At 47.7% G+C, this 27,979-nt stretch overlaps 1 protein-coding gene across 7 annotated transcripts in view; it reads left to right on the forward strand.

Annotated features, from left to right (window-relative positions):
• LOC127581246 (SH2B adapter protein 2) overlaps positions 1–27,979 on the forward strand; it is a 120,666-nt gene that overhangs the window by 84,082 nt on the left and 8,605 nt on the right. For all 7 annotated transcript variants that reach the window (XM_052035441.1, XM_052035439.1, XM_052035443.1 and 4 more), the window contains 3 exons: positions 875–1,042; positions 10,413–10,606; positions 16,073–16,244. In XM_052035441.1, coding sequence (XP_051891401.1) covers positions 875–1,042; positions 10,413–10,606; positions 16,073–16,244 — 534 coding nt within the window. The remainder of the gene's footprint in view (positions 1–874; positions 1,043–10,412; positions 10,607–16,072; positions 16,245–27,979) is intronic.

A 27,979-nucleotide genomic window follows, 5' to 3' on the forward strand; every position in this document is an offset into this window, starting at 1 on the left:
CATCATCCACAGACTTACTAACCGTGCCTTGTACATTCACATCCAAATTATAAATAACAAGCAACAAAGGTCCCAGCACCGACCCCTGTGGCATACCACGAGTCACAGGCCTCCAGTCCGAGAAACGACCTTCGACTATCACCCTCTGCTTCCTACCATCGAGCCAAATACAAATCCAAGTAACTATCTCTCCCTGGATCCCATGGGATCTCACCTTCTAGACCAGCCTGCCATGCAGGACCTTGTCGAATGCCTTGCTAAAGTCCACATAGACAACATCTACTGCCCTACCCTCATCTACGCTCTTGGTTACCTCTTTGAAAAACTCAAAGTGGTTGTCAGACATGATTTCTAATGATGATCCCTTGTCTATCCAAATATTGATGGATCCTGTCCCTCAGAATCCCCTCCATTAACTTCCCCACCACTGATGTCAGACTGTCAGACCACCTGTAGTTCCCTGCCTTGCCTTTGCTGCCCGTCTTAAATAACGGTACAACATTAGCCATCTCCAGTCTTCCGGAACTTCACTTGTAGCTAAAGATGAAGCAAATTTTGGCAAATTCTGCTGTCACCATTATCGAGGGATGGTGCAGATTATGGATTGCAGCGAGATGGGGTGTTGGGGATTACAGCGAGCGGGTGAGGTGTTTGCAGTTGTTGACAAACACCTCACCTCACAAATGGCTGTGCTCTGCATTGAGCTTTGCTCCTTTGGTTTGGGTTTCCCACTTGTAGAAGAAGATTGTCCTTGTCTGTCCTTCAAGTGTCGATTCTGAAACAGGTGCAGAGGCCCAGTGTACTGGAGCCTGGGCCTGGATGTCATGGAGATTACACTGAGTGCACTAACCTCACATTATCCTCACCCCCTCAGCCGTCACCCAGCTCCCAGTCAAGTCATGCACTGAACCGCAATCTACTGTCACTGTTTCACCGGTCAGACCAAAGGAAGTGCAGCTGCCACAGCCCCTCGCTCACGTCCCTTTGGAAAACTTCCTGCAGACTTTGCATTCGGACTCTCCGAGCACCACCATCTCCACAGGTAACAGATCCTCTGCCAGCCCTGCAGCAGGGAACTTTTGATCGGTACCATCAGTGGTTATTACCTGGAGTGATTTATTTGATGGGAATTCAGATTCCCAATAAGTGTGGAGGAAAACTAAGTTTCATGATTAGTTTGGATGTGTTTATCATCCAGGTTTAACATTTGCACGTTGAGACTGGATCGACTGGTGTTAGATTCTGGGTATCACTGTGTCCAGACAGTTCACTGACGGCTGATCCGGCTTTAAATTCATTTCATGTTTCATGGTTATTTTGGGAAACAAATGCTAAGACGGATGAACTCTGGGCGTGGATCGGCTCTGGGGACTGGGATATCATTGCCATAACAGAAACATGGCTGAGGAAGGGCAGGACTAACAGCTCAATGTTCCAGGACACAGATGCTACAGACCTGACAGAGGTGCAGGTAAGTGAGGAGGGGGAGTGGCCTTCTTGATGAAAGAGGACATAACAATGGTCAGAGAGGATCTTCTTGGGGGATCATCCAGTGACGCCATGTGGGTAGAACTTAGAAACAAGAAGGGGATGGTCACTCTGATGGGATTGTATTATAGACCCCCCCCACCCCCCACCAATCGTCAGCAGGAATTGAAGGAGCAGATATGTAGAGAGACTGCAGCTAGTTCTAAACGTCATAGCGTATTATTAGTGGGTGATTTTAACTTCCCTCATGTTGAGTGGGCCAACCATAGTGTAAAAGGCTGCGACGGAGTGGAATTTGTGAATGTGTCCAAGAAAGCTTCCTTGATCAATATATGGAGGGACCTACTAGAGAGGGTGCAACACTGGACCTCCTCCTGGGGAATGAGGTCAGGCAAGTGTGGAAGTGCCTGTCAGTGAGCACATTGGGTCCAGTGACCATAATTCTATTGGTTATAAAATAGTTCTGGAGAAGGATACAACCAGTTCACAGGTCAACGTCCTGAACTGAGGCAGAACAAATTTTGGAGCCATTAGGTGGCATCTTGCAGAGGTTGATTCAGCGAGATTGTTTGCAGGGAAAAGAGCGTCTGCCAGATGGGAGGCCTTTAAATGTGTGTTGTCAAGTGTTCAGGGCCTGCACATTCCGATTAGGGTGAAGGGCAAAGCTGGCAGGTTCCGGGAACTGTGGTTGACGAGAGATATTGAGGCTCTGGTTAAGAAAAAGAGGGAGGCATACACTGCGCATAAGCAATTGCGAATGAGTGAATCTCTTGATGACTACAAGAAGTGTAGGAGTGCACTTAAAAGAGAGGGCATAAAGAGGATATGAGGGGGATCTGGCAGGTAAGGTGAGGCAAAATCCCAAGAGATTCTGTGGGTATATTAAAAGGGTGGCTAGGGAGAGAATAGGTCCCCTTAAAGATCAGCATGGCCGTCTGTGTGTGGACCCAAAGGAAGTGGCTGAGACTTTTAATGAATATTTCTCTTCAGTTTTAACTGTGGAGAGAACGATGGAAGCTAAGGAAATGGGGGAAATGAGCAGTGATGTCTTGTACCACATACAAATTAGCAGGGAGGAGGTATTGGAGGCCTTAAAGTGCATTCAGGTGGATGAATCCCCAGGGCCTGACCTGGTGCATTTTCGGACCTTGTAGGAAGCTGGAGAAGAAATTGCGGAGGCCCTTGCAGAGATTTTTGCTTCATCTCTGGCCACAGGTGAGGTTCTAGGGGACTGGAGAGTGGCTAATGTGGTACCATTGTTTAAAAAGGGTAGCAAAAACAAGCCAAGAAACTACAGGCTAGTGAGTCTGACATCAGTGGTGGGTAAATTGCTGGAGGGGATTCTGAGGGACAGGACCTACCAACATTTGGAGAGACAGGGTCTGATTCTGGACAGTGAGCACAACTATGTGTGGGAAGTCATGTCTGACAAATCTCTTGTTCTTCACGGAGGTAACCAAGAGGGTAGATGAGGGTGGGGTAGTGGATGTTGTCTATATGGACAAGGTCCCCTCATGGCAGACTAGTCTGAAAGGTTAAATTGCACAGGATCCAGGTGGAGATAGCAGATTGGATTCATACTTGGCTCAGTGCTAGGAAGCAGAGGTCAATGGTCGAGGGTTGTTTCTCAGACTGGCGGCCTGTGTCCAGTGGTGTGGCACAGGGGTCAGTGCTGGGACATTTGCTGTTGTAATTTATATAAACAAATTGGAAGTGAACGTACAAAGGCATGGCTGCTAAGTCTGTGGATATGCTATAGGTGGTGTTGTATGAAAAATGACAGGGGGATCTTGATCAGCTGGGTCTGTGGGCTGAGGATTGGCAAATTGCTTTCAATCCAGATAAATGTGAGGTGTTGCATTTTGGGAGATCAAACCAGGGTAGGACTTGTACAGTGAATGGTGGGGCACTGGGGGGTGTTGTGGAACAAAGGGACCTAGGAGTTCAGTTGCATAGTTCACTGAAGGTGGTGTCTCAGGTAGACAGGGTGGTGAAGAAGGCGATTGGCACATTGGCCTTCATCAACCAGGGCACTGAGTGTAGGAGTTGGGAAGTTATATTGCAGTTATATATGATGTTGGTGAGGTCACACGTGGAGTATTGTGTCCAGTTTATGGTCAACCTGTTATAGGAAAGATACTATTAAACTAGAAAGAGTGCGGAAAAGATTTACCAGAATGTTGCCCACACTTGGGGGCCTGAGTTACAAGGAGAGGTTGTGTAGACAAGGGCTTCATTCTCTGGAATGTAGGAGATTGAGGGGTGACCTGACAGAGGTGTGTGAGATTGTGAGCGGCATAGACAGGGTGAAAGCACATAGTCTCTTTCCCAGGGAGGGGGTGCTAAAAACAAAAGGGCATAGGTTTAAGATCAGAGGCGAGAGATTTAAAAGGGACATCAGGGGCAGCTTCTTCATGCAAAGGTTGGTGCGTATTTGGAATGAGCTGCCAGAAATAGTGGTTGAGGTGGGCACATTAGCAACATTTAAAAGCCAGCTAGATAAGTACACGGATAGGAGAGGTTTAGAAGGCTATGGGCCAACCACGGGCAGATGGGATTAGCTCGCTGAGCAACACTGTCGGCATGGACGGGTTGGGCCAAAGGGCCTGTTTCTGTACTGTATGACTCTAAATGAGTGCTGCACTAATAAGAAAGCTCCGAATGAAAGCGTGGTATTGGCCTCTGTTTGCTGTTGTCCATGATGTTAATGTACTTCTGACTCTTACACTGGAGGTCCACAGATGCTCTTCGTGGGGAGGTGTCTGCAGGTTCTCCGACCTGCCCACTGAATCTGTGGAGTGCAGGGGCCAACACAGAGAGAGGTGGGGGGAGGGATGCAGGGATTCCGTAGGAGAGTGTCCGGAGGTGGGACCCCACTTTGTTTCCCCCTGGTTTCCTGTCCAATGGTTGCCTACCGAGGTCCCACCACAAGCACTCCCTTCCCCTGGCCATGGGGCTATTGTGGTATGTTGCATAGACCTCTCCAGTCATGGTCGTTATCCAGTCACATGAACAGTGCAAGGGCGGTATTCCCTCATGACTGAGCACCAGCCAACCCTGTGTATTGGTCATCGGGAATGTGGTCATCCTCGGAGCAAGTGTTTGTTCTCACCATGGCTGAAACCACTTGGGACCTCATGCTGCTGGGGAATGAGCCCTCAGTCCTGGTGCTTGTGATGACTCTTCTCAGCAATCTTGAGACCGTGCCCCAGAGAAAGTGGTATGTGGAACCTCGTAAGGTGTTTGACAAGGTCAAGCATGGTAGGCTGGTCCGAGGCAAGCTGGCTGATTGGATCCCAAACTGGCTTGGTGATGTGAGGCTGAAATGGTGGCCATAAGAGGACATAGGTTTAAGGTGCTGGGGAGTAGGTATAGAGGAGATGTCAGGGGTAAGTTTTTTACTCAGAAAGTGGTGAGTGTGTGGAATGGGCTGCCGGCAACGGTGGTGGAGGCGGATATGATAGGGTCTTTCAAGAGACTGTTGGATAGGTACATGGAGATAAGAAAAATAGAGGGCTATGGGTAAGCCTAGTAATTTTTAGGGTAAGGACATGTTCAGCACAGCTTTGTGGGCCGAAGGGCCTGAATTGTGCTGTAGGTTTTCTATGTTTCTACGTTTCAGAGGGTAGTGGCTGAGGGATGTTTTTCTGACTGGACGTCTGTGACTGGTGGTGTACCACAGGGATAGGTGCCAGGACCTTTGTATATTAATGACTTGGATGTAACTGTAGGGGGTAATGATGACGTGAACATTGGTGGTTCATAGACAGCAACGAAGGCCATTCGAGGATCTGGATCAGCAGCAGAGTTGGGTAGAGTGGTGGCAGGCGGAACTTAATCCCAACAAGTGCGAGGTGGTGCAGATGAGGTCATGGCAAGTATATTCAGAGCAGAATAAAAGAGTGCAACCCATTTGGGACCGAAGGGACAATCCCTGTGTGGACAGAGGACATGGGTGAGATTTTAAATGAAAACCTTCCACCTGTAGTTGGATATTTCATTTGGGATGGTGAATTTCTGGAGAAGGTTAAGATTGAATGGAGGAGGTATTAGACGTCTTGGTGGGTAAACCTGCAGGACCTGACGAGATCTATTCCAGGCTGCTATGGGAAGCAAGGCAGGAGATTACAGGGCCCTGGCGGAAATTTTTGCATCTTCGTTATCATGAAGGACCCAGCACACTGAAGGCAGCTGGAAATCTCTGGCTCTCAAATACCAAAGGGGAGATGACATGTGCCCAGTGTAAACCAGCACCGCTCTCTCCGTTACACCCCTGCTCACCCGAGGGTGATCTCTCTCTCCCTCTCTCCTACTTATGCTGCAATGTGTTATTTTTGAAGCGAGTGTTGGATATGGACTTGCTTACACCTGAACCTTGATAAATCCAGCTGAATCTTTTTCCTAGCGAAAAGTGATAACTGAAGGAATTGTTTTGAGAATAACAGCAGACGCTAAGCAGGTACAAGGGATAAAAGGTACAAAATCACACACTTGACCAGTAAGGAGCAGGATGGCTGGAGCCTGGTGATGTGTAGGGACACCTGTTGTCACCGTGGAAGACAATGAAAAGCTGAACCATCACAACCCTGAGCACCCAGGCTCTCCTGTTCCCCGCAGATGGCCCAGAATTATTGGGAGTTCTCACCTGAAGAGGTTGCAGCGCCAGAGATCTGTTGAAGGGGTGAGCTGTGGCCCAGATACCCCCACTGTCTGTGTGATAAAAGGTAACTCCATAGAACTCTTCAGACTGTGAATTCCAATATCGTCTGTAGTTAGGTTCAGGTCTGGAGGAGATGACGGACAAGGGACATCACTGATGCTCCAATCACCTGACCAAGTGTCACCTGATCACATGAGCTCTACCAACGTAATCTCATTTACCTATTAAAGCTTGTGCTTGCTGTCGTTGGACGTTTGCCCAGTCGTTTGTTCTGTATTAATCCCATCCTCCCAGTAGTTTTCCCTGTAACCTCATCCCAGCAACTCCTCCCAGATTCTACCATCCAGCTGCAATGGGCAATTTACAGCAGCCAACTACCCCTCCCCCCACACACACACCTTTAGAATGTGGGAGGAACCCAGAGCACACGGATGGAGGTTTCCTGAGTGGTGTTCCACAGGGATCTGTACTGGGACCTCTGTTGTTTGTCGTATATACAATGTGGTAGGGTAGGTGAGTACGTTTGCAGACAGCACAAAGATGGGTGGCGTTGTGGATTGCATAGAAGATGCCAAAGGATACAGCGGGATACAGATCAGTCGCTGATATGGGCAGAGGAGTGGCAGATGGAGTTTAAGCTGGGCAAGTGTGAACTTGCTCCACTTTGGGAGATCCAATGTAAAGGGAGAGTTAATGGAAGGATCCTTAACTGTTGATGAACAGAGGGATCTTGGGGTCCAGGTACATGGCTCCCTAAAAGTGGCCGCACAGGTTGATCGGGTGGTAAAGAAGGCGTACGGCATGCTTGCCTTTATTAGTCGAGGCATTGAGTTCAAGAGTCAGGAAGTTATGTTACAGCTTTATAAACCTCTGGTTAGGCCGCATCTGGAGTATTGCTTTCAATTCTGGTCGCCCCATTACAGGAAGGATGTGGAGGCTTTGGAGAGGGTGCAGAAGAGGTTTACCAGGATGCCACCTGGATTAGAGGACATGTGCTGTAAGGAGAGGATGGACAGACTTGGGTTGTTTTCTCTGGAGCAGCGGAGGTTGAGGGGACCTGATAGAAGTTTATATAATTATGAGAGGCACAGATAGAGTAGACAGTCGGTATTTTTTTCCCAGGATTGAAATGTCTAATACTAAGGGGCATGCATTTAAGGTGAGAGGGGGTAAGTTCAAAGGAGATGTGTGGGGCAAGTTTCTTTTACACAGAGCGTGGTGGGTGCCTGGAATCCACTGCCGGGGTGGTGGTGGAAGATAGCATAGGAGCATTTAAGAGACTCTTATATAAGCTAATGAATATGCAGAGAAGGGAGGGATATGGTCAAAGTGCAGGAAAGGGGGATTAAATGAATTGGGAGTCATTGGTTTAATTAGTTCGGCACAACATTGTGGTCCGAAGGGCCTGTCCTGTGCTGCACTGTTCTATGTTCTATGAAACCCACAGGGTCACAGGGAGAACATGCAGACTCCACACTGACTGCACTAGAAGTCAGGATTGACCCCGGTTTCTGGAGGTGTGAGGCAGCAGCACTAACTGCTGCACCATCTGTGTCTGACATGTTCCAAAAGCCTGTAAAAACATCCCTAAAACAAAAGCGGCAGCAGCACTAACTGCTGCACCATCTGTGTCTGACATGTTCCAAAAGCCTGTAAAAACATCCCTAAAACAAAAGCAAGAGTGGGTGGAGGGAAGGGCAGCTGAGATGGTGGGAGCAGAGCACAGACCACTTGAACCTGCTTCACGTTTGGTGAAACTGCTCCACGACTCCCTTTGATCTCACTGTGTGAACAGTTCATTAACTGTGGAATCAGCCCACTGTTCCACTGAGCTGTAGCCTTCTGAGCAAGGATTTTTTTTCCTTTTCTCAGTTCTAAATGGTCAACTTTTATCCAGAAACTGTTATCCGGAAAGAGCCTCTCAGCATCTAACCTGTCAGGCCATCTTGAGAATTTTGTGCACTTCAATTAGATCACCTCTATCCTTCTCAGCTTCAGAGTGTGGGCTCACCTGCTCGGAGTCTAGGAAACACCTGTCAGGCAAGTGTGTCCTTGTTTGGGTAAGGACACCACATCTGTACACACTACTCCAGTTCCGGTCAGACTAAAATAATTGCAGCAAGTTGTTTCAACAATCAGGCACCTCTGTCTTGCACCCGTTTGGTTCCCGGCCATCCTGAAAATGAGCCATTGATTTTATTTTACTGTCTTTTTTTGGCCATTAATTGACAATCTGTGCTGAGGTAATGCCTCAGGAATCCTCATTGCTTCCAACCACATTTGATGCTTATTGAAAATCCAAATATCCTACGTCCACTGGCTCCCCCTTATCGACTTTCAATTAAACCTTGGAGAACTGCCGTGTGAATTCTCTCCCCTCTCCCCTGGTGATCACTTGGAGACCACTCATGGACCCCAGCACTTGCCCCCAGAGATGACTGGCCGAATGGTCTGTGTTTCCCTACACCCCCTCTTCAATAGTGCACTCAGATTTTTCACCTGTCAGTCCAAGGAGACCATGTTTAAATGTTGGGATTCTGGAAGATCAACTTTTATCACTGGTTGTTGGTATTGTTGTCTCAGTTGGAAGGTTGTGGGTCCAAGTCCCACTCTCAAGGTTTTCAGATGGGAAGTTTAAGGTGAACATGAACCATTCCTGTGTCATGCTGGAGAAGAGAAGTTCTTCCCCATGCTCTGACAACATTTATTTCTCATCAATGTCATGCAAACAGATTATTTCCTCACATCACATTGCTGTCTGTGGGATCTTGCTGTGCTCAAATTTGCAGCTGCCCTTCCTACATTCCAGCACTTGCGAGAAAGGCTGTGAAGTGCATTGGCTCCAGTACTGTTACTTCACAAATACTAATTATTTTAAGTTCCTCACGCTTTTCCAAACCTTGGTTTCCCACCAGCTCTGCTCTGCTGTGTGTGTCCTCCACCATGAAGACAGACACAAGACACTGTGCCACCATGAGAGTGTCCCTGCTTCCATGTTTACTTGTACTAAACACTTCCTCTGCATGCTCTTGCTAAAGCTCTCACAAACCACCATCCCATACCAGGTGGGCTGTTGGCAGACGGTTGGGGAGGGAGGGGTATACCGTCAGAAGTCAGGACATTGGGGATCGGAAGAAGGGTTTGGGGAGGAAGAGAGGGAGGGGAATGGTGTGTGGGTGTGTATGTGCATGCGTCGCCCAGAGGACAGGCCAGGGCCACCACGGAGGTTACATAGAACAGGCTGGTACTGAAGGGAGGTGTGTGGAGCAGTGGAAACTCTAGTCCTAGTTCAGTCGTGGCCCGTAGGCTCCTTCCTCTTCTCCCACTTATGTCTCTGTTCCTCTTCCTCACAAGTATCTGTGGCTTCCCTCAGTTTCACTCTCTGTCTATGTAGCCACAGGTGAAGGATTGAAATGGAGCAGATTTGAGTGCTGTGCTGACTCCTACCTTCATCCTGTGTTACAACAGCGGGGTCACTCTGTTGGGGTGAAGCTGTGGATTTCAGTCTGCATACATTTGTGACATTCACCTTGGGCCTGAGCTGGACAGAACAGAGTGTTTTTTAAACCATGGAAAACTAAACACAGTGGAGGTCAAGAGAAACTTGGGGTCCATATGTCATTGAACAGGTGAGAATGATATTCAAGTTGTGCCTTTTATATTTGGGGGCTGGGCTCAGAGGAGAAGCAGGTTTACCTCACCCATAGAGTGAGTGGGACTGCGGGAGAGAGCTCAGCGTGGACCCACCAAGCTGTTGTGTGGAACACCAGGAGTGATGATAGAGATGACAGGGAGCAGGAGAGTGACCCCTGGAACACTGAAGCCTGATCAAAGTTTACCAGGGCAGTAAGGGTGGAGAGAGCTGTCCTGGCATTTGAGGTTAGGATCTTGGGTGAAGGGACTTCAGGCATAAAGCAGGGAAATGTTTCTCTGCACAAAGGTGGTCAAAGTTTGGAGCTTCCTGCCACAACTCTCGTTAGTGCTGGTCAGTCATGGCCTTAAGTGGAAGTGGTAAGTTTGGTTGACCATTGGTGGTGGGCACTGAGGAGTCACGGTTCAGCTGTGGTGTGGGGGAATGGCCATTGCCCTGGGGATGCTGTGACGGTGGGCGACCCCACCCTGCCCAAGTTGTGATTGGCTCCCTGTCCTCTGGGCCTGGGTGAGGCTGAGCTGCCTACTGTGTACAAACCACGGCTGCCTTTGGGTGGGATGCCTCCACACTCCCAACGTCTGCTGAAACTGGATCACCTTTTCCAACCCATAGATGAGAAGGAGCTGCCAGTGTCGGAGATGCTGCTGTCCAACTACCCCTGGTTCCACGGGACTCTGCCGCGGATCAAAGCTGCCCAGCTGGTGCTGGCCGGAGGCAGGAGGAGCCACGGTCTCTTTGTCATTCGGCAGAGCGAGACGCGACCGGGGGAGTACGTGCTGACCTTCAACTTCCAGGGCAAAGCCAAGGTAAGGGTGGAGCAGTGCACACCATCGAAAGGCCAGAGCCCCACCTCGGCTGCAGCTCCCTCCTGGGATGGATTATAAATAAATTCAGATTACACCTTTCGAATCTTGCATAAATCAAAGAAAAGTGATCTTTGTTCCTATCTTGTCAAAAATGGGCAAGGATTTCATTGAAATTTGACAGGTTTACAAAAGAAGTGGGCTGCTATTGTACTGTGCTTCACCCCTGCCCCCCGCCCAAAGGACTGGAACTCCCGACGGGTAGCTGACAGTTTGTTGAACATTTCCATGCGATGGAATATGTTTCCCACTGATTTCTATTCCCAGCGTTTGTGCCATTTTAAACAATGCAGAGGTGTTCAGACTGGTTAATGTTTACGGCAGCTGGTTTTGCCTTTCTGCAATTCACCAGAAAGTTGGCTATGGTCAAGACTTCAGCAGGACAGGAGGAACTGGGAGAGCGAGAGCAGGTGCAGAGAAAGCTGGAGCACCATCATAGAATGGTCACTGTACAGGAGGAGGCCATTAGGTCCCATGTCCATGCTGGCTCCCTATCAGAGCCACTCGCTTGTTCCTTCCACAGCCACTCGCTTGTTCCTTCCACAGCCTCGCACATTTTCCCCAGCTACGTTCGCAGAACAGGTGGAATCTAATCCTGATAAGTGAGAGGCATCTTGGAAGATCTAATGAGGGTGGGAATGTGCAGTGAATGGCAGGGCTCCAGAGAGTATCGAAGAGCAGAGTGAACATAGTGTACAAGTCCAAAGGTCTCTGAAGGTGACAGCATCGGTAGGTCGATAGGGGCTGAAGGATGCTTCAGTAGCCAGGGCATGGAGTATAAGAGCTGGGTGTAATTTTATAAAACATTGGTGAGGTCACAGCTAAATATCATAAGCAGTTCTGATCACCACACTATAGGATTGTACTGGAGAGAGTGCAGAGGAGATTCACCAGGGTGTTGCCTGGGATGGAGTGTTTCAGTAAAGAGGCTGGGTTTGTTTTCCTTGGAGCGGAGGAGGCTGAGGAGGGACCTGATGGAGGTGTGCAAAACTATGGGATAGGATGGATATTGAGAAATGAACAATCTGCTGCAGGAATTCAGTGGGTCAGCACCATCTGCAGTCTCTTGTGACTCCTCTGGAAATTCAGAAACCTTTCCCCATCTTGGAGATGTTTAAAACCAGAGGGCAAAGGTTTATGGTGAGGAGTAAGAGGCTTAGGTCTGAGGAGAAAAACTTTCACCAGAAGGTGGTTGCAATGTTGAAGTCACTGCCAGAGAAGGTGTGGAGGCGGACCGTGACAGCACTTCTCTGGGCAAGTGCTGGTGAATGGGATTAGTATTGGTGGCCACGATGGTCGGCATGGACAAGGTGGGCCGAAGGGCCTGTTTCTGTGCTGTGTGTCTCCATGACTACATCAATGTCTCTCCCTCTCTCTTTCTCTCGCTCTCTCTTTCTTTTTCAATCTTTTTATTAATTTTCAAATTAGTACAAAATAATATATCTAACATTAGTAATTCTACATATGGTGCAGAGAGATCAGGATAGCAATCATAACGGTTAAAATACATAATCACAAGGAGTAAAAAAAAGTAATCTAGACCTCCTGTTCTCTTATTAAGTGAACAAAGGAAAGATTGAAAAGAAATGAAATTTAATTATATGAAAGAACCCCCAAATCAAAAAAAATTGATAATAAACCAAAAAAAACCCCAAAATCTTCACCGGACTGATATTTCTTCAATTAAAAAGAAAAAAACATTATTATGTCGTCAATTCCGCTCCTTTGTATTCAAGGGTTGTTGAGAGGGATCTGAGAAAGGTCAGTTTATATCATATGAAAATGTTGAATGAGTGGACTCCAAACTTCCTCAAATTTAAGCGAAGAATCCACAGTGCCACTCCTAATTTTTTCTAAGTTTAAACATGATATAGTTTGAGAAAACCATTGAAAAGTAGTGGGAGGTATTGGATCCTTCCATTTAAACAAAATGGATCGCTTGGCCATTAATGTAACAAAGGCAGTCATACGACAAGCAGCAGCAGCAGATAAGTGGCCAGATTCCATCATTGGTAGCCCAAAAATTGCAGTGATAGGATGAGGTTGTAAATCAATGTTCAATACAGATGAAATAATGTTGAAAATGTCTTTCCAATATTTTTCCAGAAGAGGACAGGACCAAAACATATGTGTCAGGGAAGCCACCTCTGAATTACATCTATCACATATAGGATTTATATGGTGACAAAAACGGGCTAACTTGTCCTTGGACATATGGGTCCTGTGAACCACCTTAAATTTTATCAGCGAGTGTCTGGCACACATTGAAGATGTATTAACTAATTGAAGAATTTTCTTCCATGTCTCTGTGGGTAAAAGTATCTGGAGTTCTCTTTCCCATTCATTCTTAATTTTATCAAGTTCCTCTGGACATATTTTCATTATTAGATCATAGATTATTGCTATCAGGCCCTTCTGATAGGGATTAAAGCCTAAAATTTTTTCCGTAATTTCAATTTTATATGGAGTCGGAAAAGAAGGTAAAGTAACTTTTAAAAAATTTCTAATCTGTAAATAGCAAAAAAAATATGATCTAGGCAGATCGTATTTATTAGACAACTGTTCAAAAGATAAAAAACAGTTATCAATGAATAAATCACGGAAACATGTTATTCGGTCTCTCTACATATACTGTATATACTGTATTTATCCAATTCCCTCCTGAAGGCCACAGTGGAACCGGTCTCCACCACATCTGCAGGCCGTGCGTTCTAGATTCCAAACACATGTTGCATTCCCTCAGGTCACCATTAATTCTCGTCCCCTTTGGGCCAGTGACCTGTGCCCTGGACCTGTCCATCTAGGGGGCACCAGGAGGAGGCCACTCGGCCCCTCAAGCCTGCCCCACCGTTCAATGTGATCATGGCTGATCTGCCCCAGGTATCATCTCCTCCTCTGTGCCTCTTCCTCTTGTACCTCAATTTCTTGATTTTTCAAAGATTTATCAACCTGCTCTTTAAGTACATCCCAAATGATCGAGCTTCCACAATCCTGTGGGGTGGAGCATTCCGGAGATTCACCCCCCGCCCCCACCCCACCCCCCCCGCCCCGCCAGAAGAAGTTCCCAGTTCCTCCGTGTTAAATGACTGCCCCTTGATCCTGTGTCTATGTCCCCTCATTCAAGCCCCTCCCACCAGCCGAAGCATCTTGACACCTACCCTGTCATGCCCCCTTATGTTTTAATAAGATCACCCCTCACCCTTTTAAACGCCGAAGAATACAGACGCAACTTCTTTAGCTGCTTTCCTAGATGTTGCCTCTCATCCTTCTGTCCTCCAAAGAAAGCATTCCCAGCGCCTCTGATCTATCCTCGAAGCTGCAATCCCCCACCACAGGAGCCTCCTCTGGACCCCCTCCAACGCCCTCACATCCTTCCTATGAAGATGAGCAAAACCTGACGAAAGGAAAATTATTGGAAAAACTTCGAAGGGTCAGAATTAATCTGCACAGGAAAAGCTATGGACTGATCACAAATGGCCAGTGTGGTTTTGTCTAGGGAGATCCTATCTGATGAATTTGATTGATTATTTTTCTTTGAAAAGATAACAATGGGATCCAGGACAAGGTGGCAAATTGAATTCAGAACTGGTTTGGTAACAGGCAGAGTGTGATGGTGGAGGGTTGTTTCTGTGATTGGATCCCTGTGTACCTCAGTTTTAAATGACAGTAAGTCAACTGCTTAAGTATGATTATTCATTTAAATATGATTAGTAAGTTAGCAGATGAAACGAAGGTTGATGGTGCTGTTGAGTGTGAGGAGCAGGTCCTAGGCTACAGAATGATATTGAACATAGAACAGTCCAGCACAGGAACATTGATTAATTGGTAAAATGAGCAGAGCAATGGCTGTTGGAATTTAATCCTGATGACCCCTCCCTTTCTGGGTTCCCAGTTCTCAAGCTCCCTTTAAACTCACTTGACGCACTGGAAAATTTATTATATAATTGTGTAAAATGTTTAAAAAACGAATTAAATATGTGCTGGGTTATTAGAATAACAGCCCATAGTCGAGATAATCTGTCAGACCAGCACCACTGAGGCCTCTAGTAAGATCAGATTTCTTTATTACTCACACGTGCATCAAAACACACAGTGAAATACACCTTTTGCGTAGAGTGTCCTGGGGGCAGCCCGCAAGTGTCGCCACGCTTCCGGCACCAACATAGCATGCCCACAACTTCCTAACCCGTACGTCTTTAGAATGTGGGAGGAAACCGGAGCACCCAGAGGAAACTCACGCAGACACGGGGAGAACATACAAACTCCTTACAGACAGCGGCCGGAATTGAACCCAGGTCGCTGGCGCTGTAATAGCGTTACGCTAACTGCTACACCACTGTGCCCGCCCATATTCTGGATAAGTGGAGCGTTACTCTGAGGGGAAAGGTTTCCCTGCAGCACAGGTACCTAGGACTAGAGCAGATGGGTTCAGGAGAAGGAATAGGATAGTAAAATGTTTAGAGGGGATCTCTGGAAGAATTTTTTCACCCAGAGGGAGATTGGAATCTGGAACTCACTGCCTGAGGAGGTGATGGAGGCAGAGACTCCCACAACATTTAAGAGGTATCTAGACGAGCATTTGAATCACCAAGGCAGAGAGGCTATGGACTAAGTGCTGGTAAATGGGACTAGTATAGATGTTTATTTAATGGCTGGCATGGACTTGATGGGCCGAAGGGCCTGTGTCTGTGCTGTCCTGGCACCAGCCGCTGGCCTACACCCCAGCCACCATGTGAAGAGTATGTGGTGCAGGCTGATGTGCCAGAGCTGTGGAAAGGGCAGGGTGTGGTTCCAGTGCAGGGATGTCAGATTAACTGCAAGGGGCAGAGCAGGAAACAAGAGAACTTATTGTTTGTGTGGGGTGGGGGGCAGTACCATGGTGCCACGGGTGGTGCTGCTGCCTCACGCTCTGTGACCCTGGCTCCTTGCGGACCAGCAGCGCTGTCTGTGTGAGTTTGTGTACTCCTTCTGTCTCTGTGTGGTGTCCCCCGGGTGCTCCACTTCCCTCCCACATCCTGAAGGTGTGCTGTCAGGTTAATTGGCCGCTGTAAATTACCCCCAGTGTGGGTAAGAAGGAGAGAGTCGGAAGGGTGAGGGAGGCATGTTGATGGGATGTGAGAAAGGAAATGGAGAGCAGGAATGGGACTGATTCATTGCTCTACTGAATGCAGAGCATGTACCTGTTGGGCTGAATGGCCTCCTGTGTGGCAGTGAGTGAGCACATTGCAGAGGCTGTGGAGTGCACCAATTAGTGCAGCAGAGACCAAGTCAGAATTTTAAAATGGATTGGATGGGTGACAGAAGGGGCAGGTGTCACAGAGGACATTGTGTGAAGCTGAGAACCCACCTGCTGGCAGGTCGATGTCCAGCTGCTTCCCTCCGTAACCATCTCCCTTCTGATTTCTCCAGCACCTCCGCCTGTCTGTGAATGAAACCGGCCAGTGCCACGTTCAGCACCTCTGGTTTCAGTCCATCCTCGATATGCTCAGACACTTCCACACCCATCCTATTCCCTTGGAGTCCGGAGGTTCTGCTGACATCACTCTCCGCACTTACGTCCTGGTCACACAATCCTCCCCAGGTAGGAAGCACCAGATGTTCTTCAAAGTTCTTTGTGGGATTTCTTTTCTTAAAGAATGATTGTTAGTTAATGATTGATCACAATATCTTTGGTTGTCTAAGGCTCCACCTCTCATCTTCCAAGGGCTGTTAACATATTGACTGATTGGCTGGACACCCATTGTCCACGTGACTTCAATGGTTCATCATCAGTGGCCACGCCTCCAGCTTGGGAATTTCTTTCCTACACCTCTCCACCTCCCTCTCCTATTGGTTGCCTTGCTTAAGACTTCCCTCTTAACCAACCTCTGAGTGTCTCCCCCTTGGGTGTGCCATCAGTTTTGGCTGCTTCTACAGATGTGTGCTCCCTCGGGAATTTCAGCAGCCAGTTGTGCTGTCTGACGGAAACTATCAGCCCACAGCAGCAAGAGAGCCGCCGGCTGACACCAGTTCAGCTGTTCTTCTGGTAGCTGCAACGCTGTAGGCTCTCAGCAGCTTCCACCCACGAGAGGCAGTGTCTGTGCCTCCCATCAGCAGCTCCTGTGCCCAGTTTGGCCCGTCAGTACTGTAAGGCCGATCAACTACGTGTGGCTGGTTGAGGAATGACGTGTGCAGCTTTCAGTAACTGCTGAGCAATGCTACATGACCTCACCGAACCGATTAGGGCAGTATTTTCCCAAGTGGAACTTCATGCTGCCCACCACGATTTCTGCCCAGTGGCCCCCTGTTCCCTCCCCAGTCTCCGCTGGGGTGGGAACTGATAGAGGTGACTGGGGAGGCTTGGGCCTGCCTCGTTGGTCTGCAGTGGTGACACTTGGTATCAAGTTGTGGCTAATAATCCTATTCTTGCTCTTTACTTGGTTTAACAGAGCGCAAGGGAGCGCAAGGGTGCACAGTGTGGGGTGAGGGGTGGGGGTTGTTAGTGAAACACTTTTGACACTTGCCCATTTGGCTGGTGACCTGCTTAAACCAGAATCACTGACTGGCTTTGTGAGTCCACTATACTTTGTCAGCAAGGCCGAGTCACAGCTTTGACATCCCACCCAACAACCACAGCAGTGTAACAGCCTGGGCAGAACATCTTAGAGGGCACGAGGCATAAAAAGGACAATATCACAACTGGACACAGAGAGAGCCATGGAGAGGAGTGGATCAGAGGTCACAGATAGATCACACAACGTGAAACTGAGCCAAAGTAAGGCGATGATGTGACAGTGGAGTGCCAGGTAACCACAAGCCATGGATGGTCAAGGAGGTACACGAGAAAGCACAATTCACAGAATAATGATGGAGGATTAGCAAGGAAGGAATACAAGAAGAAAGGTGAAGATAACAAATTAGATTCCACAGTGCAAAAGGAATGTGCTATTGGGTGCAAGGGCCTGTCTCTGCCTTAATCCACACTTTTTTTATATTTAAAGGCAATATTTGTACAAAATAGGACAGAATGCAACACAGTTGGACCCTGTCCCACAACTTGAAGAGATCTTTATTGATTTATTTGGGAGGGAGCCTTTCAATGGCCTTGGGATGCAGAGTTTGGAGGGGTATGTATCACGTTACTTGAATACTTCATGATATCTTACATTGACATGTCCATATGCACTGTGTACAAGTGCATAATGCTGCATGAAGTAACAGTAACCCAACTGCATATCTGTGCTTATATACCATACCGCATCATCTGTCATAGAGCAAGGAGACACAGGTGGATTCATGCCTCTAATCATCAACCCTCCCATGACATGCCAGCACAGGCACTGGCCCTTCCTGGCAGTGGGTCACAAGGTGCCGTTTGAAACCCATAGAGAAACTTGACCACACAATCTGCTCGGGTTGTGCAAAACTGGGAGCTGGTGTATTCTAGGTAAGGGACGGGTCATAACTTACCCAGTGCAGGTGACTTATGTCAGAAGGTAGCTGAAGCACTTTGTACTGGTATTCACTAAGGAGAAGGACATGGAGATAGTGAGAGCAGTGTGGGGTATTCCAGTGTAATAGGGCATGTTGAGATAAAGAAAGAGGTGGTGTTGGGTCTCTTGAAGAATGTTAAGGTGGATAAGTCCCCAGGGCCTGATCGGATAAACCCCAGGTTACTACGAGAGGCAAGAGATGAGATTGCTGGGGCCTTGACCAAGATCTTTGTGTCCTCTCTCGCCACAGGTAAGGTCCCAGAAGATTGGAGAGTAGCCACTGTTGTTCCTTTGTTTAAGAAGGAAAATAGGGATAATCCAGGAAATTACATGCTGGCGAGTCTCACGTCAGTGGTAGGGAAGCTGTTGGAGAGGATTTTTAGGGATAGGATTTACTCACATTTGGGAGAACGTGGGCTAATTAAGGACAGTCAGCATGGCTTTGTGTGGGGCAGCTCATGTCTTACTAACTTGATTGAGCTTTTTGAGGAGGTGACCAAGGTTATTGATGTGGATAGGGTAGTGGGTGTTGTCTCTGTGGACTTTAGTAAGGCATTTGACAAGATCCCTCGTGGTATGTTGATCAGGAAGATGAGGATGCATGGTGAATTGGTGGTTTGGGTTTAGAATGGGCTTGTCCATATAAGACAGAGGGTAGTGGTGGAGGGGTGTTATTCTGGCTGGAGGTCTGTGACCAGTCATATTCTGCAGGGATCAATGTGCAACCTCTGTTGTTTGTGATATATATAAATGACTTGGACAAAATTGTAGATGGGTCGGTTAGTAAGTTTGCAGATGACACAAAAACTGGGGGAGTTGCAGTCAGTGAAGAAGGTCGTCAAAGGATGCAGCAGGACGTAGATCAGTTACAGTTATCGGCAGAGAAGTAGTGGATGGAGTTTAATCCGGGCAAGTGCAAGGTAAGGGGAAAGTATACAGTTAGTGGCAGGGCATGCAGAGGGATCCTGTGGTCCGACTCCATAGCTCCCTGAAAGTGGCCAGCAATTAGTAAAGTGGTTAAGCAGGCATATGGCATGCTTGCCTTCATCACCAGGGGCATGAAGAGTCAGGAAGTCATGTTGCAGTTGTATAAAACTTTGGTTAGTCTGCACTTGGGGTATTGCCTGTAGTTCTACGTGTCTGTGGATGCTATTTATGTGGACTTCTAAAAGACTTTGAATAAAACTCCACACAAAGAAACGGGGGGTGAAATGGAATTGGAGGCAACCCATTGACTCGGATAGGGAATTAGTTACTGGGTGGGAGAGGGGTGTAAGATATACACCACACATCAGTACTAGTTGGCAGAATGTAGCTCCCAGAATCTCTGCTGGTGACTGAGCCTTTCCCGGGATTGATTCGTAATTTAGCCGAAGAAGCAGAGAACAGTGTGTCCGTGTTGGTGCTGCCTTCCTTTAGTGGCACTGTGAAAAGTGTAGGTTAGAGCACACAGGTTCAGCTGATATATTTAAATTTCATTACAGTTTGGAAGGAGGACATTCAGCCCATTGAGTCCGTGCTAGCTCTCAGTATTCGCATCATCCCATTCTTTCACTTATTTAACAGAGACAGAGTTAGAGAGAGAGATACACAGAGACAGGCCCTTCGGCCCACCCAGTCCGTGCCGACCATCAACCACCCACTTACACCAATCCCATGCTAATTCCATTTTTTATTCTCCCCACATTCCCATCAACCCCCCCTCAGATTCTACCCCTCACCCACACACTGGGGACAATTTACAGCGGTCAATTAACCCACCGACCCACACATCTTTGGGATGTGGGAGGAAGCTGGATCACCCGGGGGAAGCCCACACGGTCACAGTAAGAAGGTGCAAACTCAGCCCCTGAGGTCAGGATCAAACCTGGATCTCTGGAGCTGTGAGGCGGCGGCTCTGCCCTCGGTGTCACTGTGCTGCTGATTGGTGAATGGCTAAAAGTGCGGCCGGTGGAGCTCAGACAGGAAAGATGTTATCCGCTCCAAGGCAGCAACGATCAGAATGTTCTCCAGATGGTGGAGGAGGAGCTGTGAGGTTCCAGTAGAAAATCCATTTAAAGGTGCAAACAATTCCTAAAACCAAGTGGACCACTGGCCTTTCCTCAAGGGGACCAGAGTACAAGCGGTTAAGGTATCTTTATTAGTCACATGTACATCAAAACACACAGTGAAATGCATCCTTGCGTAGAGTGTTCAGACACGGGGAGAACGTACAAACTCCTTACAGACAGCGGCCGGAATTGAACCCAGGTCGCTGGCGCTGTAATAGCGTTACGCCATCCTCTACACTACCGTGCCATAACTCCTGTCAGACCTCAGTGCAGTGCTGGGCACCTCCCCTTGTGACAGGACAGGCACCGCTGAATGCTGCAGCTGAAGATCCAAGGAGGTGAACAAGCACTGCTCCACCCACAGCCACAGACAACCCCCCAGAGGTAGGTGATGTTCACCTCATATACACACCCATGTGTTCACCTTCACCCCATAACTTCCAGCTGTGCACAAAATCCTGCCCATGCTCATGAGAGTTCCCCAAACTAGTCAAAGTGGCACCTCGTCAGCTCCACAAAGGAGTAGAAACCATTGAGGTCGTAACTGCTCTTCCACCCCGGCAACTCTCCCCAGATCCCTCGATTCCTTGAATGTCCAGAAACCTACCAAGCTCTATTCAATGACTGAGCCCTCCTGGGGGAAGAGAGTTCCAATGTTTCACCTCTCACTGAGTGAAGGCATTTCTCCCCGCCTCAGTCCTAAACAACCCACCCCTTATTCTGAAAACATGACCCCAGTACTAGATACGTCAGCGAGGTGAAACCCTCTCCCCACATCCATCCTGTCAGGCCCCATGGATCCAAGATACCGTTGTTGTCTCAGCCTACACAGTCTTTTCTCCTGTGTCAGACCTGTTGTCACAAAAACCACTTTGGGGAATCTTCACTGCACATTCTCGACAGCAAGAGACCAGAACTGTACACAATAGTCCAAGTATGGTTTTACCAAGGGCCTGTAGAAGTGTAGCAGGACACCCATATTCCTTTATTCAAATCCTCATACAATAAAAGGGGCCGCAGGAGGGACCCCAGGATGGTGTGTTGTCTCCCTGGTGCCTGGGTCGAGGGGGTCCCTGAGTGGTTGCAGAACATTCTCAAGGGGAAGGGTGAGCAGCCAGGAGTCGTGGACATTGGCATAAATGACTGGTAGAGAAAGGGATGAGGTCCTGCGGAGTGAATATAGGGAGTTAGGAAAGAGGTTAAAAAGCAGGACGTGGAGGGTGGTAATCTCTGGATTACCAGTGCCAGTGAAGGTGACAATAGGAGGATCCAGCAGATGGACATGTGGCTGAAGGGTTGGTGCAGGGGGCAGGGGTTCAGATTGTTTGGACCATTGGGATCTCTTGGGCCAGGGGTGACCTGTACAAGAGGGACGGATTACACCTGAACTGGAGGGGGACCAATATCCTGGTGGGCAGATTTGCTGGTGCTGCCAGGGAGGCTTTAAACTAGATTTGGGGGGTGGGGGGCAGGGTGGGATCCAAATTAGAAGTGAGGCTGGAAGTTGAGACAGAATTCAATGACAGTAGGGCCAGTATACAAGACTAGGATATTATAGCCATTACAGAAACCTGGCTAAGGGAGGGACAGAACCGGCAGCTCAGTGTTCCAGGGTACAGGTGCTATGGGTGGGATAGAGGTGGAGGAGAGAGAGGAGGGGGAGCTGCATTTCCGTTTAAGAACATCATGGCAGTTGTCCGAGATGAAATTCCTGAGGGATCATCCAGTGAGGCTTTATGGGTGGAGCTGAGAAATAAGAAAGGGATGATCACCTTGTTGGGGTCGTACTAAAGGCCCCCTAATAGAGGAACAAATATAACAGGGAGATTGTGGAGAGTTGCAAAAATAATAGGGTTGTCATAGTAGGGGATTTTAACTTTCCAAACATAGAGTGGGACTGCCGTAGTGCTACGGGCTTAAATGGGGTGGAATTTGTTGTGTTTTTTTGTCAAGAAAGTTTTCTCAGGAAATATGTAGAGGGGCTGCCAGGGAGAGGGAAAAGCTCGACCTTTGTGGAGCTGCAGGAGATGGGCAAGGCCCTCAATGAATATTTCTCCTTTGTTTTTACCTTGGAGAAGGACATGAAGACTTTGGAATTTGTGATAATTAATGGGGATGTCTTGGGGATAGTCTGCATTACAGCAGAGGAGGTTCTGGATGCCTTAAAACGTATGAAGGTTGATAAATCTCCAGGGCCTGACAAGGTGTATCCAAGAACACTGTGGGAAGCTAGAGAAGAAATTGTGGGAGCCCTGGCTGAGATATATGCATCATCGTTAGTGACAAGTGAGGCGCTGGAAGACTGGAGGGAGGCGAATGTTGTGCCTTTATTTAAGAAGGGCTGCACAGTAAAACCTGGGAACTGTAGACCAGTGAGCCTCATGTCTGTGGTCGGTAAGTTACTAGAAGGGACTCTGAGGGTTAAGGTATATAAGCATTTGGAAAATCAGGCATTAATTAAGGATAGTCAGCACGGCTTTGTGCGTGGGAGATCATGTCTCAGGAATTTGATTGAGTCGCTTGCAGTAACCAAGAAGGTCGATGAGGGCAGGGCGGTAGACGTGGTCTGTATGGACTTCATTAAGGCCTTTGATAAGGTTCCGCGTGGTAGGCCTCTATGGAAAGTTAGATTTCATGGAATCCAGGGAGAGCTGGCAAATTGGATACACAGTTGGCGTGATGGTGGGAAGCAGAGGGTGACGGTGGAAGGTTGGTTTTTCAGACTGGAGGCCAGTGACTAGTGGTGTTCCCCAGGGGTCGGTGCTGGGCACATTGCTGTTTGTCATCTACATCATTAATTTGGATGAGAATGTACAAGGCATGGTCAGTAAGTTTGCAGATGACACTAAAATAGGTGGTATAGTGGACAGTGAGGTTGGTTATTAGGATTTATAAAGGGATCTTGATCAGTTGGGTAAGTGGGCCAAGGAATGGCAAATGGAGTTTAATTAGGATAAGTGCAAAATGTTACATTTTGGAAAGTCAAATCAGGGTAGGACTTTCACAGTGAACGGTAGGGCCCTGGGGTGTGTTATAGAACAGAGTAACCTCAGAGTACAAGAACATGATTCCCTGAAAGTAGCGTCACAGGTAGACAGTGTGGTGAAGAAGGCTTTTGGCTTCTGGTATAGAAGTTAGGATGTTATGTTGCTGTTGTACAAGATGTTGGTGAGGCCACATTTGGAACATTGTGTTCAGTTTTGGTCTCCCTGCTACAGGATAGATGCCATTAAGCTGGAAGGACTGCAGAGGAGATTTATGATTGTTGCTGGGACTTGAAGGACTGAGTTAAGAAGAGAGGTTGAGCAGGTTGGGACTGTTTTCATTGGAGTGTAGAAGATTGAAGGGTGATCTTACAGCGGTGTATGAAATCACAAGGGGGCACAGATAGGGAGAATGTGCACAGTCTTTTCTCCAGGGTTGTGGAATCAAGAACAAGAGGGCATAGGTTTAAGATGAGAAGGAAGAGATTTAATAGGAACCAGAGGGTGGTCAGTATGTGGAACGAGCTGCCAGAGGAAGTGGCTGAGGCAGGTACATTAACAGCATTTAAAAAGGTACTTGGACAGGTACATGAATAGGAACGGTTTAGAGGGATATGGGCCAAACTCGGGTAAATGGGACTAGCTTAGATGGGAATCTTGGTCGGCATGGACCAGTTGGGCCGAAGGGCCTGTTTCCATGCTGTATGACTCTATGACAAGTCACCAAAAGTGGGCATGCAGATACAGAGGCAGTGAGGGAGGCCAGTGACTGATACCAGGTGTAATACTTCAGCCACAAGTGGAACACTTTTCCTGTCGTGTTGTAGTGCCTCAGAGGAACAGAGTGTTGCTGCAAATGATGCTTTATTTCTGTCAATGCTGGTCACTGCTCATCCATCGTCGAACCTTCCAATGTGCTGCTCAATCAACCACAGCCAGCTCTTTCCCAGATCTTTGTCATTCCCTTCGTTCAGATTTAAGGCAAGTTTAGATTGAACTGCATTACTTTCACACTCAGTGTCAAACTCGATCACATTATGGTCAGTTTTCCCTGAAAGCTGTTTCCAGTAGGATTGTCAATTAACCCTTTCCTTTCCCACCTTGTTAGATCTAAGGTAGCCTTTTCTCTGGCTGGTTCCCAGACTGACCCAGAAAATCATCTCCATGTATACATTCTCCACTTTGTTTACTGCTACTTTGTCCTGTCCAGTCCTTGTGTAGTTTGAAGCCTCCCTTACAGGCACCTCTAACTTCCTGATTGATGCTTTGCCCAATATTATATCATAGTCAATATCATCACCTTCAGTAGGGTAATTATAATGGTGTGGAGGTGGAGTTGTGTCAGCTGGACTGGGAAATTGGGCTCAGGATTAGGTCAGTGAAAGAGCAGTGGCAGATATTTTAACAGCTGCTTCATATTGCTCAGCAGAAATATGTCCCAATGAGAAGGAGGAACCATGTGTGAAGGCAGTCAAGGATAGGGGTAGACCAGAGGATGGCGGTTTTCCTGGAATTGGCAATGAAAGACTAAAACACTCATAAGAAAGGAGAAAAATGATGTTGAGAGAAAGCTTGCACATACACAGAACATAGACCAGTACAACACAGGTGCCGTGCCAAACCTGATGCCAAATTAAACTATATCTCTTCTGCCTGTACATGATCCACACCCCTCCATCCCCTGCATATTCATGTGTCCATCCAAAAGCTTCTTAAACGCCACTATCATATTCGCTTCCACCACCACCACCCCCGGCAGCCCGTTCCAGACACCCACCACTCTCTGTGTAAAAAAACACTTGCCCCACACATCCCTTTAAACTTTCTCCCTCTCACCTTAAATACATGCCCTCTAGTATTTGACATTTCTACCCTGGGAAAAAGATTCTGACTGTCTACCCTAATTTACCCCTAATAATACCCCTGTCTAGCCTCTCATAATTTTATAAATCTCTATCAGGTCTCCCCTCAGCCTCCGATGCTCCAGAGAAAACAACCCAAGTTTGCCCAACCTCTCCTTATAGCTCATGCCCTCTAATCCAGGCAGCATCCTGGTGAACCTCTTCTGCACCCTCTCCAAAGGCTCCAGATGCTTCCTGTAATGGGGCAACCAGAACTGCACGCAGTACTCCAAGTGTGGCCTAAGCAGAGTTTTACACAGCTGCAACATGACTTCCTTGTTCTTATACTCAGTGCCATGACCAATGAAGGTCATACGCTTTTGTTACCACCCTACCTACTTGCATGGCCACTTTCAGGGAGCTACGGACTTGGACCCCAAGATTCCTCTGTACATCAATGCTGTTAAGGGTCCTGCCATTAACTGTGTGCTTTCTCCTTACATTTGACCTCCCAACGTGCAACACCTCACACTTGCCCAAGTTAAACTCCATCTGCCATTTCTCTGCCCATATCTGTAACTGATCTACATCCCACTGTATCATTTGACTGCCCTCTATACAGTATGCAACTTCACCGATCTTTATGTCACTTGCAAAGTTACTAACCCACCCATCCATGTTTTTATCCATGTCATTTATATACATCACAAACAGCAGAGGTCCCAGTACTGATCCCTGAGGAACACCACTGGTCACGGACCTCCAGCCAGAATAACACCTTCCACCGCTATCCTCTGTCTTCTCTGGACAAGCTAATTCTGAATTCAAACTACCATGTCACTGTGGATCTCATGCATCTGAATCCTCTGGATCAAAGTATCAAAACCAACACTAAAAGTAGCTCACGTTAGTGTGGGACCTCCAGAGAATGCAGAAGACCCAAAGATGAGAGACAAGTTATTAGAAAACTCATGGGACTAATGGTAGATAAGTCCCCAGGACCCAGGTGCCTACACCCACGGATTTTACTGGAAGTGGCTGCAAAAGCAGTGGTTCCATTGGTAGAAGACTCATATTTCAGAACTCACTGGATTCTGTGAGGATACTAACTAGTTTAGTGGTTAGCATAACACTATTACAGCGCCCCAGCGACATGGGTTCAATTCCCACCGCTGTCTGTAAGGAGCTTGTATGTTCTCCCCGTGTCTGCGTGGGTTTTCTCCGGGTGCTCCGGTTTCCTCCCACATTCCAGAGACGTACGGGTTAGGAAGTTGCGGGCGTGCTATGTTGGCGCTGGAAGCGTGGCGACACCTGCGGGCTGCCCCCAGAACACTACGCAAAAGATGCATTTCACTGTGTGTTTCGATGTACGTGTGACTGATGAAGAAATCTGGTCTTAATCTTGTTGACGAAGGGTGAAAGGCAAAAGGCATTGAAAAAATTGCTGTCATTTGACACCTGATGTTAGGAAGATGCCAGAGTGAATAATCAAGGCAGAAATAGCTGGTCATTAGGAAAGTTGAATATAATGAAACCTGGTCAACGTGTTTCATGAAAAGCAAATCATGTTTGACAAATCTATTATTGGTTTATTATTCTCACACGTACTGAGGTACTGTGAAAAACTTTGTTTTGCCTGCCATCCATACAGATCATTTCACCACAGCAGTACATTGAGATAGTACAAAGGAAAACAATAGCAGAATGCAGAATATAGTGTGACAGTTACAGAGAAAGTGCAGTGCAGGCAGGCAATAAGGTTCAAGGTCATGACGAGGTGGATTGTGAGGTTGAGGGTCCATCTTATCGTACAAGAGATAATTTACTGGAGTTCTTTGAGGATGTAACAGGGAGAGTAGATACGGGGGAATCTGTAGATGTGATAAATTTGGACATCCAAAGACATTTGACAAAGTTCCCTATAAAAGGCTGGTGCAGAAGTTAAGCACTCACAGTGTGGGTGGTAGTGTGCTGGCACGGATTGTCACATAGAAAGCAGAGAGTTGGAGGAAATGAAGGGATGTAACTAGAAGAGTGCCCCAGGGATCAGTGCTTAGCCCTCAGTTATATGAATGAGCTGGAGGAGGGGGTAGAGTGCGAGGTATCCATGGTTACTGATGACACAGGTAGGAGGGCAGGCTGCAAGGGGGGTATATTGACTCTGCAAAGGGATATAGATTGAGTGGATGGGTGGGTGAAAACCTGGTGAATGGAGCTTAATGTGGCCATTCACTTTGATAATAGGGGTTGAACAGCGATTATTATTAAATGGAGAGAGACTGCAAATGAGTGAAGGCCTGTTTCTGTGCTGTATGACTCTATGACACTAGGGGCAATTAACTGCCGCCTTTTAACCTACCAGCCTCCACACCTTTGGGATGTGGGAGTAAACCGGAGCACCCAAGGGAAACCCATGCGGTCACGGGGAAAACGTGCAAACTCCAAACAGGCGGTAGCAGAGGTTAGGGTTGAACAGGTGTCTCTGGTGCTGTCGGGCAGCAGCTCTGCCACCTGACATGTTCAGGTGCTGAAGGCATGTACTTCAATTTTATCTATAATCGTGTCCACAGTCCTGTTGCTTGCTCTGCCTATTTACTTTACTTGCTACTTTCCTCACTTCCACTTCGTCCTTCGTCTCTTTCCTTCCTGGATTCCCGATCAGCTTTCCATTCTCCTGCTGGACAAGTTCAAGCCTCCACAATAGAACTCTCAAACTCCCTGTGAGGTTATTGTTCCAACTGTGGAGAGGTGTAACCCACAGGTCCCACCTGTTCAGGAAACAATCCCAACGCCCTTCCCCTTGTGACGTCTGTGAAGTAAAAGGAAAATCTGGAGCCGCCTTGGAAATCAGGGGCTTGCAGTGCTGCAGCCTGTCAGTGAGACCCTGGTCCATAGGGCGGCACGGTAGCATAGCAGTTAGCGCGACGCTATTACAGCGTCAACGATCGGGGTTCGATTCCCGACGCTG

The sequence above is a fragment of the Pristis pectinata genome, chromosome 21 (assembly GCF_009764475.1).
Source record: "Pristis pectinata isolate sPriPec2 chromosome 21, sPriPec2.1.pri, whole genome shotgun sequence".
Lineage (NCBI taxonomy): Eukaryota > Metazoa > Chordata > Chondrichthyes > Rhinopristiformes > Pristidae > Pristis > Pristis pectinata.